General features: G+C 35.0%; 2 protein-coding genes across 2 annotated transcripts in view; one reads left to right on the top strand and one right to left on the bottom strand.

The window, feature by feature from the left end:
* The window catches only part of LOC108577130, a 19,405-nt gene extending 11,532 nt beyond the window's left edge, over positions 1-7,873 (top strand). Inside the window, exons 3-4 of the mRNA XM_017940234.1 lie at positions 2,494-2,650; positions 7,544-7,873. Coding sequence (XP_017795723.1) covers positions 2,494-2,650; positions 7,544-7,873 — 487 coding nt within the window. The remainder of the gene's footprint in view (positions 1-2,493; positions 2,651-7,543) is intronic.
* LOC108577129 (probable beta-hexosaminidase fdl) overlaps positions 1-17,039 on the bottom strand; it is a 66,537-nt gene that overhangs the window by 39,370 nt on the left and 10,128 nt on the right. The gene's annotated exons all lie outside the window — the stretch shown is intronic.

Genomic DNA, 17,039 nt, shown 5'->3' with positions numbered 1-17,039 from the left:
AATGAAACATCGAAACACCTAGAATATAATATGCAGCTAATTCGATCATCATTTACTCCAGCTAGACATTCCACTAACCTAACTCTTCCGTGTTAATTGAACGGATAAGAAGAAAAAGGAGAAGATTCCAAGATTGGACTCCTTGGAATCCAAAATGAGCACGTTATTTTCAAGGAATAAACTTATTTGCAATTGAACTTTCTATTACCAAGTTATCCTTCAAAATTACTGTAACAATTCTTAAGCGACAATTTTACAATTACCGACATTTCGCAAACATTGCAATTAACTTCTTCAGGGACGATTTTTTTGAAAGTTAGAAAAAATGATCTAATTTTTCATGCAGTTATATCTTACTCATTTTTAATGGACAGCAGCAATTAAACTGAGTTTCTTGTTAAGGGATTATGTAACGAAAATTACTATATCTGAATGAATAAATATTTACTATATTTTTTCTATATGTTTCTATATAGGTACTCTACATATATTTTTATAATGTGTATTACAGATGTTACAAATTACATAATTTATATAATAAATGTTACACATCATAAATACGTGATGTAATATTGGTGGAATGTCAGAATTAAATAAACTTTGATCACACCTCAAACCTAAAAGTCTCGAACGACAATACAGACAATCCAGCCTTGTTAGTCTTAATTTTACAATAATTCTAGTAAATTACGAGCTACGTCAATTTTTTCGATTTTCTGGGAATAAAATCCAGTGGAATCTTTTCCTTCTTCTTCTCATCCGTTTAATTTCAGTCTCTACTAAAAAGGCTTCTTTTACTTTAGACATAGAAACATGTTAAAGATAATCGATTTACCGTGACCATAATTTTGCACCTCGTGGACATTAGAAATACATTAGGTTGTACCTACGTAACTAATGTTTTCAATGAATTATCAGTGTGTCTCGATACCCTGACGAAGCTAACTGCAATCTTGGTGGGAACGTCGGAATTTAATAACCATTGGACACGACTCTAACCCGAAAGTCTCGAATAACAATTCGAGTAATCCAGGCCGTGAAAGCGTCAAAAATCTCATTAACTTCTATTAGGTTGGTGCAAATGAAATATCGGTTTTTCCGTAAGCAAATTTAGCATTTGAAGGAGGTTATGTAAATGTTAAGACACTTCAACGTTGGTACGAAAAATTCAAGATTGGTGACTTTTCGTTGGATAACGTTTCAGGAAAAATTATCGAAAACAATCGATGGTAAAGAATACGAAATTTTGCCATAACCTAATTCACTCGACCCTTCCTCAATAGACTACCATTTCTTCAAACACCTGAATAATTTTTTAACAAATAAATTATCCCGAAATAAAGACACTGTAAAAGCAGCATTCAAAGGCTAATAATGAAACTATTTACTTAATCGTTGGAGAAAATGTATAGATTCGCATGGAAATTATTTCGATTGAATATATTATTTTTTGAAAAATGCAACGTATTTAAAGTTCAATTTAAAATAGCCTGATATTACTTTCTATTATATTTAGTTGGAACAAAAGTTCGTAGCGTTTGTCAAACCACCTGGACCAGTTCATCGCCCAGAAAGATGCCAAGTTCTGGGAGGATGAAATCATGAAACTGCCTCAAAGATGGCGAAAGATAATAGAACAAAATGGCACATGTGGTAAAATAAAAATATCTAAATATTATCTTTGAATTTCTCTTAAAAAACGCTACGAACTTGTGCTCCAACCCAATAATTCCAATTGAAAAATGACGTGTTTTATAAGCACCAACCTAATTTACAGGGTATATTTAGTAACTGGGCCGAGTTAGAACTCGGTTGTTATCGAAGATAGAAAAAAAAAACTGTAGAGGAACAACTGAACAATGTGTTTAGAAAGGTGGAACGTTTGAACATTTACTTCAAATGTTTCGAACATTTGTGTAGCTGATGGAAAAAGAGATAAATATTTCGAAAAGTATCGAGTTTTTCACGATTCTACCCTAATACTTTTTTATTCAGAACAGCACAGGAAATCGATTCACGCGAAATCAAAAATCATAGACTAGCATTCAAAAAACCAGTGCAATTACATTTTGCAACTGCACCGATGCACTTGCGTAAAAAGCCGCATTACAGGATGGTACAGCTTGTTGAACCATGCAAAACTTTTCTCTACAATTTTTTTCGCCACCTTCAATAACAACCGAGTTATAACTCGACCCAGTTACTAGATACACCATGTATAGTAAAAGTTCAAATATAAGTTACGTGCAGTTTACTAATCACGGCTGATTGTCAATTGTTCTGACAATTTCACGAGGTACCGAAATTCTCCTAATGACTCGATAATATGGTAGACTGAGCCCTAAGACGATCTCGAGCATCGTCTGCCATGTTGGAAGAGATTGTCGCGCGCTAAATATACGCTCGATGGTCCACGTATAATTTCTCTCTCATTCTCTCTTGAGATAGTGCTACGTTTGTCTAACTCGCGGCACGGACGACGTGTTCTTGCAGGGCGATGCTCAGCGGCGTAATTATGGTCGTCTTCCTGATGTGCTACTGCTGTCACAAGAGCATCCGGAAGAACCGACCGCAAGAGTACCCACAGTACTGGAGAACGGAACCGGACGTGCACAGTCTCGAGGTTTTCACCACGGAAGCGCACGCCGCTGTGAGTGACATTACTTATGCTTACGATAGAATAATTTATCGGGAGATCGATCGTTATTCATTTGTTCGCATCGATTCGATACATTTAGAAACGTGTAGCGTATGGTAAACGAACGATTAATTTGATCGACGAATGGAAAATTTACTGGTGTCTTTCAGCGAAGAATAGCAACGTAGAATTTCTTGGTTAATTATTGGAAGACGAACAAGTGGATCGTTTTGATAGTTGCGGTAGATTGCTTAGCTAACACTTTCTATATTTGTCTCAGGATATTTCTGATATCAGAGACTTGTTATTATTGAATACACGCTGGGTATTTATAGCGTTGCAGTTTAACCCTTTCGAGACTCCAGGTGCACGTGTGCACCGTCAAGTTTAAATTTAGGACATCAGGTGTGCGTAATATAACATGAAAAAATACTAATAATTTATTTTCAATTGTTTTCAAGTAAATACTGATTTACGAAGAGACTGAAAACAGAAGAAAAATGTTTTCCACCGTCTTAGATTAATAGCGCCTTGAAAAATTGAATATTCTCGAGGATCTGCGGTTATTCATGGAACCAGTGTTTGATATTCTTGAAGATGCGAGGATATTTCTGACATTAGCGATTCTGTATAATTGAATATACGTCGGAATATTTCTCATATTAGAACCTAGTATTCCTAAGGATAGAGATTCTCGAGATACATAAGTACATACATCTAACATTAGAGTTCAGTATTCTTGGGGGTTTCAGGGTATATCTATCATTAGAGTTTCGCCGTTCTCCACTGTAGACGCAAGAAATTTCTAATAAACGCTTTCCCTCCGCGTATGCTACTATCATATTCAAACATTTCTCACCGATAAGGTTCTTAGAATCAAACATAACAATATAACAATTCTAATTTCAAACCTCTCCATATGCACAACTATATTTCTATGTACCGCTAGAAAAAATTTCTCTCCACGTATGTTACTACCATATTCGAACATTTCTTGTCTGTAAGATTCTTCGAATCAAAGGTAACGATATAACAATTCAAATTCCAAACCTCTCCGTATACTAAAATATAAACGAATAGAGAAAAAAAGCACCGCTAAAAAATGAGTCGAATAAACATCGTACAACTCGATAGTAGCAGCAGGTAAACCGGAAAGGGTTAAAAGAATAGCAGGCGTTTTACCTTTAGAAAATCACCGCCTCGAGTTTCACAGCCGCTGATTAACCCAAGCACACCAAGTACATCGAGCTTATTACGATTCTCATTCACGACCGCGATCGCACTTAAGCGTACACGTTATGTAACGTTTAGTTAAAATAGCACACGCGAAACGAACTTTCCGTGGTCCACGATCAGATCAAGCTGGATTTAGGTTTAGCCAACGAACGTTGTTATTTCCATATGTAACGTTTAGTTAAAATAGCACACGCGAAACGAACTTTCCGTGGTCCACGATCAGATCAATCTGGATTTAGGTTTAGCCAACGAACGTTGTTATTTCCACACACACACACACATATTCGAGGTAAAACCGCAGCTTTGCACGTTCGCATCTAACGAATGTAGGTGAAGAAAAGAAGTGAAAACAAAAAGAAGAAAGATGAAACAAGATGGCCCAGTTCGATGGAAAAGGAACGAACACGTTTAATCGGTAACATGTTAAACGCAAAACTGAACGCTATTATGCGCGGAATAGACTATAACTGGCTGGCATACGGCGCTATCAATTGCGGTGAAATAGTTTGCGGTCGCCTTGGCTAAACTAACACGATCCCGCGACTAGGACGAGTCCTTTCACGCTATGCTTCGATGGTTATGCTACCGACGGAAATGCCACTTTAGACTATTCTTCCGTCTTTATGATGTACAGTTACTAGAAAAAATAGGTAGACGCTGCACAGGAAACTGGCCTCCTAATTATCTTACCTAGGTATGGCGATACGAGAAAATTTTTAGACGTGATTTAAATGGTTTCAAAGTGTCAGTAAAACGGAAGAAACATTTCATTGATGGAATAAATCACAAAATATGAAAGGAAGTTTCACACTTGATTGAAATTTTAGAGTCCATAGTCATTTTAAGGCATATTATTATGTATGTTTGACACTAGGTTTACGGGTCATTTTGACACATTTAGAATTTCTCAAGGACAACTATGGAAACCGTTTACATTTCTCTCCTACCATTTATGCTTATTATAAATTTCATATAAATATATAATATCACATAGTTTCACTTATAAGTTAATAGTGTTGTTAAATGAAATAAGTTGTTTTTTAAAGAAAATTTGTGGTTTCGTTCACGCGTCAATTTGACGCGTATCCGTAGAGATAGGTATATAAGAAATGTCCGTAGACGACCTAGAGAAAAAAGAGAAAAAATGGTATTTATTAAAAAACTTTTTGAAACCGTTTAAATTAGGTATAAAAATTTTCTCGTACCAGCATAGCTAGAGGAGATAATTAGGTGATCTGTTTTACGTTGTACACCTTATATAAGTTTGCCTTTCTAATGATGTATTTCGATTAATTATAAAAGGACTGGGTGATGCTTTTTCGTTATGAAACGACGTGTATTGTACTTTAGGATCACGTTATTGTTAGTTTAATGCATTTTCATACAATATTCATAGTATAACGTTCATATTATCTATATTTATAATATTCAAAATACGGTAGTTATACAGGGCCTATTGTATTATGTTATAAATTTATACAAAATATTTAAAATATTATGAATATTTTTACCTGCACCGTGTTTACTCGTTGTTTTACTGAGGGAGTATGTACCACCATTTAGAAGCTTCTAAAAAGAGGTAAAAGTTTGGAAATGTTTTTCATAGGTAACTACTAAACGAAATATTTCAATTTTTCTCAGAAGATATAAATGTAACTTTCAGCTTTTTTCTCCAATTTTTGAAAAATAAAAAAGTTACAAAATAGAGGAATTATTGTGAAAGTTTTTCTGCGAGAACGTCGATTGTTGATCGTCATCTCCAGTAAGGATTAGAATTTTGAAAATAAAAATTCTTTCTGATTTATAAATACAATTTTTTCGATATATCAATTATGCAATTTGTTAGAAACGTTTAAAGTTGATTTTTCTTGGTAAAAAGAGGTTTCTCCTCATCAAACTGCCACCATTTCTATAATAATTAAAAATTTTCGAATATTCGAACGTTATCTTCGTTAATAATATTTTCTATATAAATCATAAAGAATTTTTTATTTCAGACGTTCCAATCCTTGCTGGCGCAATCAACGTTCTAGGAGAAGAGATTTCGCAATTAGCGAATACATAACTCCTCCGTTTTGTAACATTTTTATTTTTACAAAATTGGAGGAAAAAGCTGAGAGTTGCATTTACATCCTCTGAAAAAGTTGAACATTTTAATTCCGTAATTATCTACGAGAAAAGTTACCCAACCTTTACCTATTTCTAATGTCTGAATATTTTTCGGAGTAACTGCAGATACATACATACCATTTTTAGTCGATCGTTACGAGGAGAAATTATGGTTAGCTAAGAATATTCATTCTGAAAATGCAAACGAAAGAGAAAGATGAGGATGGAAATGAAAAAGAGACATGTAACGTGAGGTGCAAATGAAAGAGAATATTGAAAATGAAAGATTTTTTTATTTTCAAACTTCCATGATGTTATACAAAGTTGAATGGAGAGCAATTATAGTAATAGCGCAATTTCGTAATTATGTTGCTTCCTTTTTTAATGAGTTTTAAAGAGACAGGTACTATATGGTAGATGTTAGGTTTGAATGTTGATAAATTTGGATGGGTGTTATTTCATAGGAAGTGTACATCTTTAATTTGAATGAAGTAATCATTTGGTACGATGCTAATTAACGTCTAGACTTCAGACAATTAATGTCGAGATGACCAGCAATGAATAATCGACGCTTATATAATCGGTAGCTGAACGATCAAGCTTTGTGTCAGCTGGACGTTAAATATTAGAATATTCATCATTCTTCAGCTGACTCTTCCAGAATAACACTTGTCCAGTCACTGTTTAAATTGTACATTCATCTTGTTATAAATCGTTCACACACTAAAGGCTAATCAATGATAGATACCTTGCTACTTGTATAAATTATACTCGTCTGGACGTTTCTAAAAATATCTGCTAGAATGTCTGTCATTTAATATAAAATATGTTGGAAGGAAGTAACGAAAGTGGATTATTATTTCTTATAAATAAAACTATCAATTTTCTGAAAAATATTCCAACTCAGTATCGATATTAACTTCCATCACTGTTCAAAAGCTCATTAACATGTCTCGTAACACGTGACACAGCAGTGGCCCACGTCAGTCATCGGACATAAAACATTCATAAGACGAATAAAAATATCCTCTGACTATACCTGACGTTTGAACCAACAAGAAATCACACAAGGCAAAGTGTTTTTCTAAAGCACATAAAAGCACTCTTTATATTCCTTATTAATACCAATTTCACTCGTTTATTTGTTACCATGTGTACACTCTGTAACAGAAACTAAAGACCTCAAGCCTATTAATAGATCACAATCGTTAATCCTTGAGTGCCTGAACGAGTACTGGTGCTCACTTGCACTTTCAACCCTTTTAAATTCGAAATTAACTCGTATGTAAAAATGTTAAGTAACTAAACTCGGTGGAATTAAAATGAGGAAAGAGAAAGATAAAAAAAAATGAAATTAGCCAAAACTAAGAAAAATTGCTCAGGTTTCAAATGTTCAAACTATCGTCAATTTTCTGTCTAGAGTGATGCGAGACGGAAAAGGGATTGTGAAGGAAATAGAACAATTAGTAAAAAGGAAAAAAGGAGGAGAAAGGACGAAAAATCTAAGAAAAATAGCTCAGATTGAAAAGGGTTGAATTATCGTGTGTTCTCTGTCTGCAGTGCTGCGAGAGACAATCAACGACAGAGGGTAACCAAGATGAGAGCAACTATGGCGCTCTATCGTGTCCAGTGACTCCAAACTCCGGTCCAGGTCCACCTCCAACTTACGACAGTTTGATCTTCGACCCTAAAAGCTTGCCAGCCACCATCGACAAGAAGCCAGACGGTGTGGACACGCCTGGTACCATAATTCCCTCGATGGTATCCACGTTGCTGGGGCTGAACACTGCCGTGAGGTCCACGGAATGCAACGAGGAGCAAGAAACGTCCGACGAGGGACTGCCTTCGTACGAGGCCGCCTTGAAGCTAGACGCGAATGGCTACGTGTAACGCAACCCTGAAGAATCTGTTACGATTCCCCTGAAACGATCGCGCTCTTTCGTGTGCCTTTTTTTCAGAATACAATGAGAATTGGAGCGGTGGAGTGGGGAATCTAGGTGCATCGGGGTTCTGTGTTATCATTATAGAAGTGGAGAGGAGAGAAGAGAGAAGATAGGGGAAGAGAATAGAGTAGAGGAGAAGATAAGGGAAGAGAAGAGAAGAGATCGGAAGGGAGTAGAGTAGAGGAGATGATAAGTAAATAGAATAGAAGAGATGAGATGAGAAGAGAAGAGAGGTGAAGAAAAATGAAGAGATGATAAGGGAAAATAAAAGTGTGTGGGGATGATAAATGTTACAAAAATTTGGTTAATCAGAGACGTTGCTTCTCCAGTACTCTTGAATTCATTTAGCCTTACAGTGCAAAGTGCTACCGGGTACTTCGTATGGTACCATATATCAAAATATCAAGTAACTTAAGAACGTAAGATTCGAGCTGTGAGTGAACTTATAATTAGAAGAAGATACGATCTATGCTTGATTCTAACGAACATTCTCCGGATTTGATGATACATCACGTGGTTCGTTTCAGCTCATTTGAAAATTTCGATTTCTCATAAGATTCATGTAACATGTAGCCTATACATTATCTGAATGAATATGAAAAGGATCTAGAAGGAATTGAACGTTTTCGACTGCCCGTTAAGAGACTATCTTAATTGTATATCTACGAGATGGATTTTACATAAATTCCCATTGATCGCAAGGGCAGAATTAGCAGTTTTGATTCCACAGATTCTGATAGTTATCTAATAAACATTCCATCAGTCGAGACAGCGTGCAGACAATGCAAGAAATCGATGATCTTATCCTTCAGCTGACGAAGGCCACTTTAGTGGTCTACTATATCGTTGATCAGCTTAAAGACCACTTTAGGCGGGCCTGAATTACGCGTTCGTTTATGGTCGTTCACGGTGCTGATCGAGTGTCGCGAATTCGTCTACGTGTTACTTAACAAGCCTACTGGCAGTCCTTGGGACCATGCATCAGAAAAATCTCTCTCACTGTAACACTGATAAATATCGAAGAAACTCCAATCGTAAGATTCTTCTAATAAAAAGAGAGGATAAATTCGACAAAATGAATAAAATTAGTAAAATAATTGCAGTCATGTGAAATTTTTATTATTTCTCTCTTTAACCCTGGAATAATAACATTAACTTTTTGTAGTGAAAATAATATCTGTATTTCTTCTTTTAATCAACTTGCTTACCATAAAAATTGTAAAAGTTGTTTATTTTAAGTTCGAAAAACAAATTAACAAGTACACGTTTGTTCAATTTAATGATACGTTAAAAGTGGAAAATATGAGAAGAAAAGTATATATGAAAAAAAAAAAAATGCTTTGTGCCGTTGTGTTCTCCATGTTAATGTTCCAGAGTTAAAATCAGAGAATTTGATCAATTTCGTTACGTTAATTTCACTGTTCAACGTGTTTCTCGAGCGATGGAAAGTTCTGTGAACTTGAACTCGCCTTATCTGTCCAATAATTTGTCCCCGACATGGAGTTAAATTAATTCACGGCGATAAGGTCATCGATACGCGTTATTCTTCTCGAATATATTATTCGTTCCTACACTGAGAGAACACAAGATTGTCTGGCGAATAATCTGATACTGTAAGGAGAACATGTTTCGACGAACGACTAAAAAGCTCTTATCTTGTAAAATGATAAAAGAAATGGTATAATTTAACGTATCTCTTTATTGTTTCGCCGATATTATATCTCTTTAACGAGCCTTTTCAATAACTGTTTGTTTGCTAAGAACTGGAAAACACGAAGTAAATGAAACAATATTTTACATTGATATTGCATAATTGAACGATAAGATTGTTATTTAAAATTTGCATCGAAAGCGTTAACGAATTATCCGTTGAACTTAGACAGTTCGCTATAATTAAAGGTACATCTGTATAAATTGGCTTTCTGACAAACTAATTTTCAAACTTCTCCCTCTTTCGCGATACTTAATGTGTATCTGCGACGTCTGGCGTCGAAAACGGACACGCGATCCAAGATAAACAGCGTTATCGTCCAGCAGTATGCGAAATTAGAATAAAAGTAATAAACGCCGTCTGGTTTGCGGTATTCCTTAATGAGTTTTGCAGTTATTATGTGACAAATAAACTTATCTGTTCATTCATATTCACCTTTCACCTAACACACGCGTGCCATTGTATGCTTCTTTTGTTACGTTCCTTTTTTTCACTGTTTCTTTTTTCAAACGTGATTCAACAAAGTAATGTTCACATTACTGCGATTTACGTTTTTACGTCCTTATAGTTTCAATTAAAGAAAAAAGAAAAGAAAAAGAAAAATTTCCATTCTTTCTTTAATTTGAAAATTTTAAAAAACAGATCCAATAAACGCAATTTAAAAAAATTCCCCTTCAATTTTATCTTGTTTAAAAGAGATTCGATAAATTTAATAATAAACAAAATTCCTTTTCCTTGAAAAGTACCAATTTAAAAGATTCAAAGAAAGTCACAGATATAGAACAATGACAATGTTATTATTTTCATGTGTACATAACAGATGTGAGCCTACAGAGAGTGTACACGACCCTCTGTGTACACAAAATGCCCCAGCAAAGCGGTGTTTGTAAAGAGGAAAATTACTTTGATAAAGTTTTAATTTCTAAAAATACTATTAAAAAAAAGTAGGGTTAATTGAAAAAGAAAAATATCCATTCTTTCTGTAATTTTAACCTTTCCAAAAAAGATCCAGTAAATTCAATTACAAAAAATTCCTGTTCCTCAAAAAATATACATAAAGAAAATAACGAAGGAAGTTAGAAAAAGACCTACCTATTACAAATTTATCATGTATGTACATATAACAGCTGTGAGCATGTTTCTTTGTGTATACAAAATGTCCCAAGAGAACGCGTCAAAAGTATCAATATTGTACAAATCAATTTCACAAGATAACTCTATAAATCATACCAACATATGTTCAAGTCATACTATCGTGATACATTCAAATACGCTCGAGTTTACGTAACATCGGTATAATAATACCGTGTTATCGGTTATAGAAACCCGATCCACGTTTTTTCTTCTCGTTATCATCCTGAATGAAACTATTTACGACAGTGCGCAGCCAGCCACCTTATTCGAAACTTCTCCGTAATATCGGCTCGGAGGAAAAGTTTCGATCTTCCTGACCGGGGGAGGAAAAGAAGGGGTTGAAACTTGGAGAACGACTCTAGCGAACGGTTCGACGATTTCCGGGCAACCGTGACGAAAGTGGATCGCAAGCTGCGATAATAAAATATTTCACGCTCGTTAGAGGAAATTTTACGTCCGAGGACAGTGGCTGTTTCCGAAGGTGGAAATTCTGAAACGAGCTATGAAATTCTGGTTTAAAATTCTACAATGTATCGAGGGTAATTCGTGGATGCTGAAATTTTTATTTGGAAATTTTTCGTCGAGAAAATGATCGTTTGGAAATTTGCAAATTGAATTGCAGAGAAATCAAGAGAGAAAGATTGACAGTCATGCGCTATTGTATTCGATTTTATCGAGTTAACGAGGATTTTCTGTAAAAATAACGAATATTCTATTGGGCGGGTCACCTAATTATCTTCTCTAGTTATGGTGGTACGGAAAAATTTTTATATTTAATTTAAACGATTTCAAAGGGTGAATAGTTTCAAAGGTGAAGAACAAATTTTTTTATAAATGCCATTTTCTTCTGTTTTTTTGTTTTTTTTACACGAATTTATATACATTTTTCTGCTGGTTGACGTAGCAGACATTTATGTGCATTTAAACATGCATAATAATGTCACCGTAAAATGACCTTGAACTCTAAAATTTTAAATCAAATGTGAAACTTTCTTTCATTTTTTGCCATTTCTTCCATCAAAAAGATTGTTCTTCCCTTGTATTCACCCTCTGAAACCATTTAAATTACGTATAAAAGTTTTCTCGTACCGCCATAGCTAGAAAAAATAATTAGCTAAACTGTTTTACTGGCTTGCAAAAAATGATAAAAAATAATCATTCCTCAGTCTTTACGAAAACATCAGAAACTTGTAGTTGTGTAATTTCCAAGAGATTTACGGCAGATTGGGGCAATTACGTTTTACAAGTTCAAAGGTGTGACAAATTAGGAGAAACAATTTTAACGAGAAACTGTTTTACAAAATTTCGAAAATGAAAAACTCGATCAACCAAATCGCTTATTCTAAAATTTTGCACCAGTTGATGAAATCTGACGTTCACCGAACGACTCAAGAAACGTCGCAGGAACTCAAAGTTTGTAAATTATCTTCGCTAAATAAAATAAACAAAAAAAAAATATATTTACGCGAAACACCAACCAAATACCTTTCCGTTAAAATTCTACAACTCCACAAAAATTCCTCGAATCTCGAATAGAATCGTCGAAGAAAAATTATTCCCAACGGTGCTCACGCAATCATTAAAAAAAAGAAAATGACTCAACTTGACGGAGGCTGTCGTTCATATGCATACTACACTACACGCGACTAATCAAGAACAATAAAAAAAAAAAGGAGAAGAAAAACAAGCACACGTAAGAAAGAACTTTTAACATCCACGAGCTACTAGCAGGAGGCCAACGCGTAACGTAATCGAGATAGGTCCCGCTCGCTCACGCATTCTAAACAGCACCGTAACATGTTTCGATTAATTGGCCTTGCCTTAATATATGCCACCGTCTAACTGATTATCCACGTTGGCCAGCTGACGACAGGATAATCGTCTGTTTTACAACGTCATCAGATTTAAGGGTTTAGAAGACCGTGGATATGCTTTTCAAAGACTTCCGTCACGTTCACCCTCGCGCCACCCCCTTTTCATACAGTTAATAGGATATTTTCGGTTAAGGTGACTTCGTGCGGGTGCAACTTGCTCTTTGCACTTGTCCGCGTTCGTCGCAGAATGCGTCGACGGAGGTTCACTTCGAAGTAAATATGTATTGCGTTTGTGTAAGCAAGTTATCTAAATCCTCGTTTCAATATTGACTCAACGGAACTGTATTTTTCGTTTCGCTGGATTTTTTGGCCTTACGAGATATTTCGTCTCATTTTTACGAAATTTTCCTCGCGAATTTCTCACTCTCGAAACTGAAAACGTTGCAGTTTCGTAGATTTAAGGCTTTCACGGCTCGGAGCGTAGTTATCATTTTATCATCGAGGTTTTCAAGTGTAAGACGCATCCTTATGGAAGGAGAATTTCGACGTTTCGTAAGCATTGCAGCTCACCTTCATCGTCAGGGTTCGTGAGACACGCTGATAATGATTATACTGATAATAAGAATTCTCTTTCCGCAAGGTCACGGCTTACACCCGAAATTCTCGATAATAACAGTTGCAGTTCCACGTAGAAAGTGAAAAATTTTACTCCTCGTGAATTTTTATCTGAAAAATTTCGCACAGAAGATGAGAGAAAAGATGAATGAAATTTTTTCTATCCTCCAACGATTTACTACCGAACGAACTCGTACAACTTTTTTACTGGAAGCTAATTTGAAATTCTACGCTGCTCTCGGTACAACGAAAAAGTTTCACGAACAAAATACCCACGGAAGACATTTTTACGAAACGAATCAACTTCTGCCATTATTGCATGTGTTTTACTCACGACTTGGATAAGAAACTCGTCCTATTTCGGTTCAGATAGGCGAATCGTCCATACGTTGCTCGAACAAATAACCGATCCGCGAAAGTTCCAACGGAAAAGACAATGGCACACCAGCCAAGAACGTCTCGAACCGTTTCCTCGTCGCGTGTGCCCTCGAAACGGTGAAAGCGGCGTGCAGAGAATCACGTTGCAATTACTTTAATGCCGAAACAAAGCCGCGCGAAATAGCGGTTAACCAGCGACTTTTGAGGAGAGGGCAAATGGCTGACGATGATTTTAAGCAACCATTATCAGAGGAACTAATATTCTTTTATTTTTTTTAGGTAATTCAAAAAAAAAAAAAAAAAAAAAAAAAAAAAAAAAAAAAAAAAAAAAAAAAAAAAAAAAAAAAAAAAAAAAAAAAAAAAAAAAAAAAAAAAAAAAAAAAAAAAGTGTATTTTTAATTGAATTAATTTCCACATGATTCTATGCATCTTCCCAAACGATTGACTAGTTTCATTATTCCAAACAGGGTCGCATTTGTACTTTTGGAGGTCCTAGGCGCAACATCGTTACGAGGCCTCAAAAGAACAAGTCTATTTCAGTTAATCAAATTCGTACACATTTATTTTTAAGTTTATTGAAAATAAAAGTCGATATTTCCATAATAACTCGTTCTAATAAATTATCGATCCGTAGAAATTCCCGTCGATGTCGACATCCTGATGCACAGCGGACCCTCGTAAATTTGGTTTCCTTTTTCACCGGCCTATTGTTTTTATAATATGAATTTAATATTTAAAAATAAGTATTTTAGTTTGCAACTATACCTAGGCTGTTTTTCGTATTGTTGTTTGCGAGGAGTAAGGTTACAAACTGTGGCCCCATAGAGAGTGAGGCCCCAGTTTGCGCCTAATATGCCTTACGGTAAATGCGGCCCTGATTCCAAATTTATAAAAATCATTGAATGAAAAAATTCTTTGAATGCTGCTTTTACAACGTCTTCATTTCGGGATAATTTATTTATTAAAAAATTGTTCAGGTGTTTGAAGAAATGGTAGCCTATTGAGCAAAGGTCGAGTAATTAATACTATAACTACCGGCCGGGTCAAAATGACCCATTAGCAACCCGGTTGGTAGTTCTAGTGTTAAGGAAGGATATGACAAAATTTCATATTTTTTACCATGAATTGTTTTCATTCATTTGTTTTACAACATAATCATCCTAGGCCTTGTTTGGTCTTCCTCTTGGCTCATTTTCCAATGGAAAGTCACTGATCTTGAATTTTGTACACCAACGTTGAAGTGTCTTAACATTTACATAACCTCCTTCAAATGTCAAAGGAGGATGTTAAAAAAGTGCCAAATTTGTAGCAGTTTAGGCACCTAAAATTTCAACGAGGCATCATAAACGCACAATTATTTATCTGAAATGTGATGGGAAAGTTATAAAAAATGTAGATGAAGTTGACGATACTTCGAAATTCGAATTGAAACTTTCTGACTTCAAATGATCGTAACTTTGAAATAAATGCATGAAATGAAAAAATTCAAACGCTATTCTATAGAGGAAAGTCAATATTTATATAGAGTGTAAAACAATATTGCTCAAATTGCTAATTAATAACAATAAAACGCGGAAAATTAAGATTAGGTGCTACCATGCAAATATTCCGTAAAATATTACGGAACAAAGATGAAACAAGATGAAATGCATCGAATATGAAGAATTGTTATTATATTTCATCCTTCTCTTCTTCAGATGACATTTCTTCGGTAAAATATTGGTTGAGGAAGTTAGCAGGTGAACGTATGGACGTCTGATGTCGAGCAAACCCCAAGTACCATAATACTGTTGCAACGTGTGAACAACACCCCGCTACACGTTGGCCTATTTTGCACTCACAAATATGTCCAACAATAATATGTAAACAAAGTATTTCACGGAATTGATGTGTCGTGAGTGCGTTTGAGTTTTAATTAAAATACTATTTCCAGAATCCAAGTCGATGTGGTATTTGCGGTAATCTATTGTCAAAGATGTTGTTGCTACTTGGAATTCGAAGTCGCCGTTTTCATTTAAGTGGTCAGTATAATATCCTGGAGCTTGTTTTATTTGATAGGATCCGGATGAATATAAACATAGATCATTGTTTAATTGCGGGAAGAAATCAAGTGATACCAATTCAATGCGTTGAAATTGTGATCGACGTGCGTTTAAATTTTCACTTCGTACTACTCCTGACAAATGATTTTCTTTTGTGGAATACCACATCGACCTGGATTCTGGAAATAGTATTTTAGTTAAAACTGAAATGCACTCACGACACGTCAATTCCGTGAAATACTTTGTTTACATATATTGAGGATCTTTAATTTGCGAATAAAGATTGACTCAATCGACTGCAGAGAAAAAGAACGTTTATTGATATAAATGTAATACAAAACAACGGAGGCGAAAACCCGAGTGAAAAACGGATACTCAGTTCGGGGTTGTCGCACGACTACTTAAAATGCGGAGAAGCATTTGTTATATACTTGGATCGGAACCACGGTCAGCGGACCCATGGCTTTTTTAAGGAGTGAAAAATTCAAAATATAATCTATTCTCAATAACATATTATTGTTGGACATATTTGTGAGTGCAAAATAAGCCAACGTGTAGCGGGGTGTTGTCCACACGTTGCAACAGTATTATGGTACTTGGGGTTTGCTCGACATCAGACGTCCACACGTTCACCTGCTAACTTCCTCAACCAATATTTTACCGAAGAAATGTCATCTGAAGAAGAGAAGGATGAAATATAATAACAATTCTTCATATTCGATGCATTTCATCTTGTTTCATCTTTGTTCTGTAATATTTTACGGAATACTTGCATGGTAGCAACTTATCTCAATTTTTCGCGTTTTATTGTTATTAATTAGCAATTTGAGCAATATTTTTTTACACACTATATAAATATTGACTTTCCTCTATAGAATAGCGTTTGAATTTTTTCATTTCATGCATTCATTTCCAAGTTATGATCATTTGAAGTCAGAAAGTTTCAAATACGGTCAACTTCATCTACATTTTTTATAACTTTCCCATCACATTTCAGATAAATAATTGTGCGTTTATGATACCTTAGGACTTATAGAATGATGCCTCGTTAAAATTTTAGCTGCCTGAACTGCTACAAATTTGGCACATTTTTAACATCCTCCTTCATATTTGCAGCAGTTTTTCCAAATTTAAACTTATATAAAAAATTACGCGAATATCCCGATTATTCATTATGTCAGATAATAATGTCCAAACAATTGCATTATAAATTTTTTTACTATTCAGTACATCCATCGTCTTGACTGTTGTGCATAAAATATCATGATCAAATATGGTATCGAAATTTCAGCTGTTGAAAAAACGCATTAACCTAATATTATTCTTAAGAAAAATTCAATTTCTTCTATTCTCGAATGATTTATTTTTTAATTGATATTGTTACGTACGCAGACTAGCCGACACGGCGGCGCCGAGGCA

This window comes from Habropoda laboriosa, unplaced genomic scaffold (genome assembly GCF_001263275.1).
Source record: "Habropoda laboriosa isolate 0110345459 unplaced genomic scaffold, ASM126327v1 scaffold598, whole genome shotgun sequence".
Classification (NCBI taxonomy): domain Eukaryota; kingdom Metazoa; phylum Arthropoda; class Insecta; order Hymenoptera; family Apidae; genus Habropoda; species Habropoda laboriosa.
The sequence above is the reverse complement of the archived record's forward strand: the minus strand, read 5'-3'. Positions and strand labels throughout refer to the sequence as shown.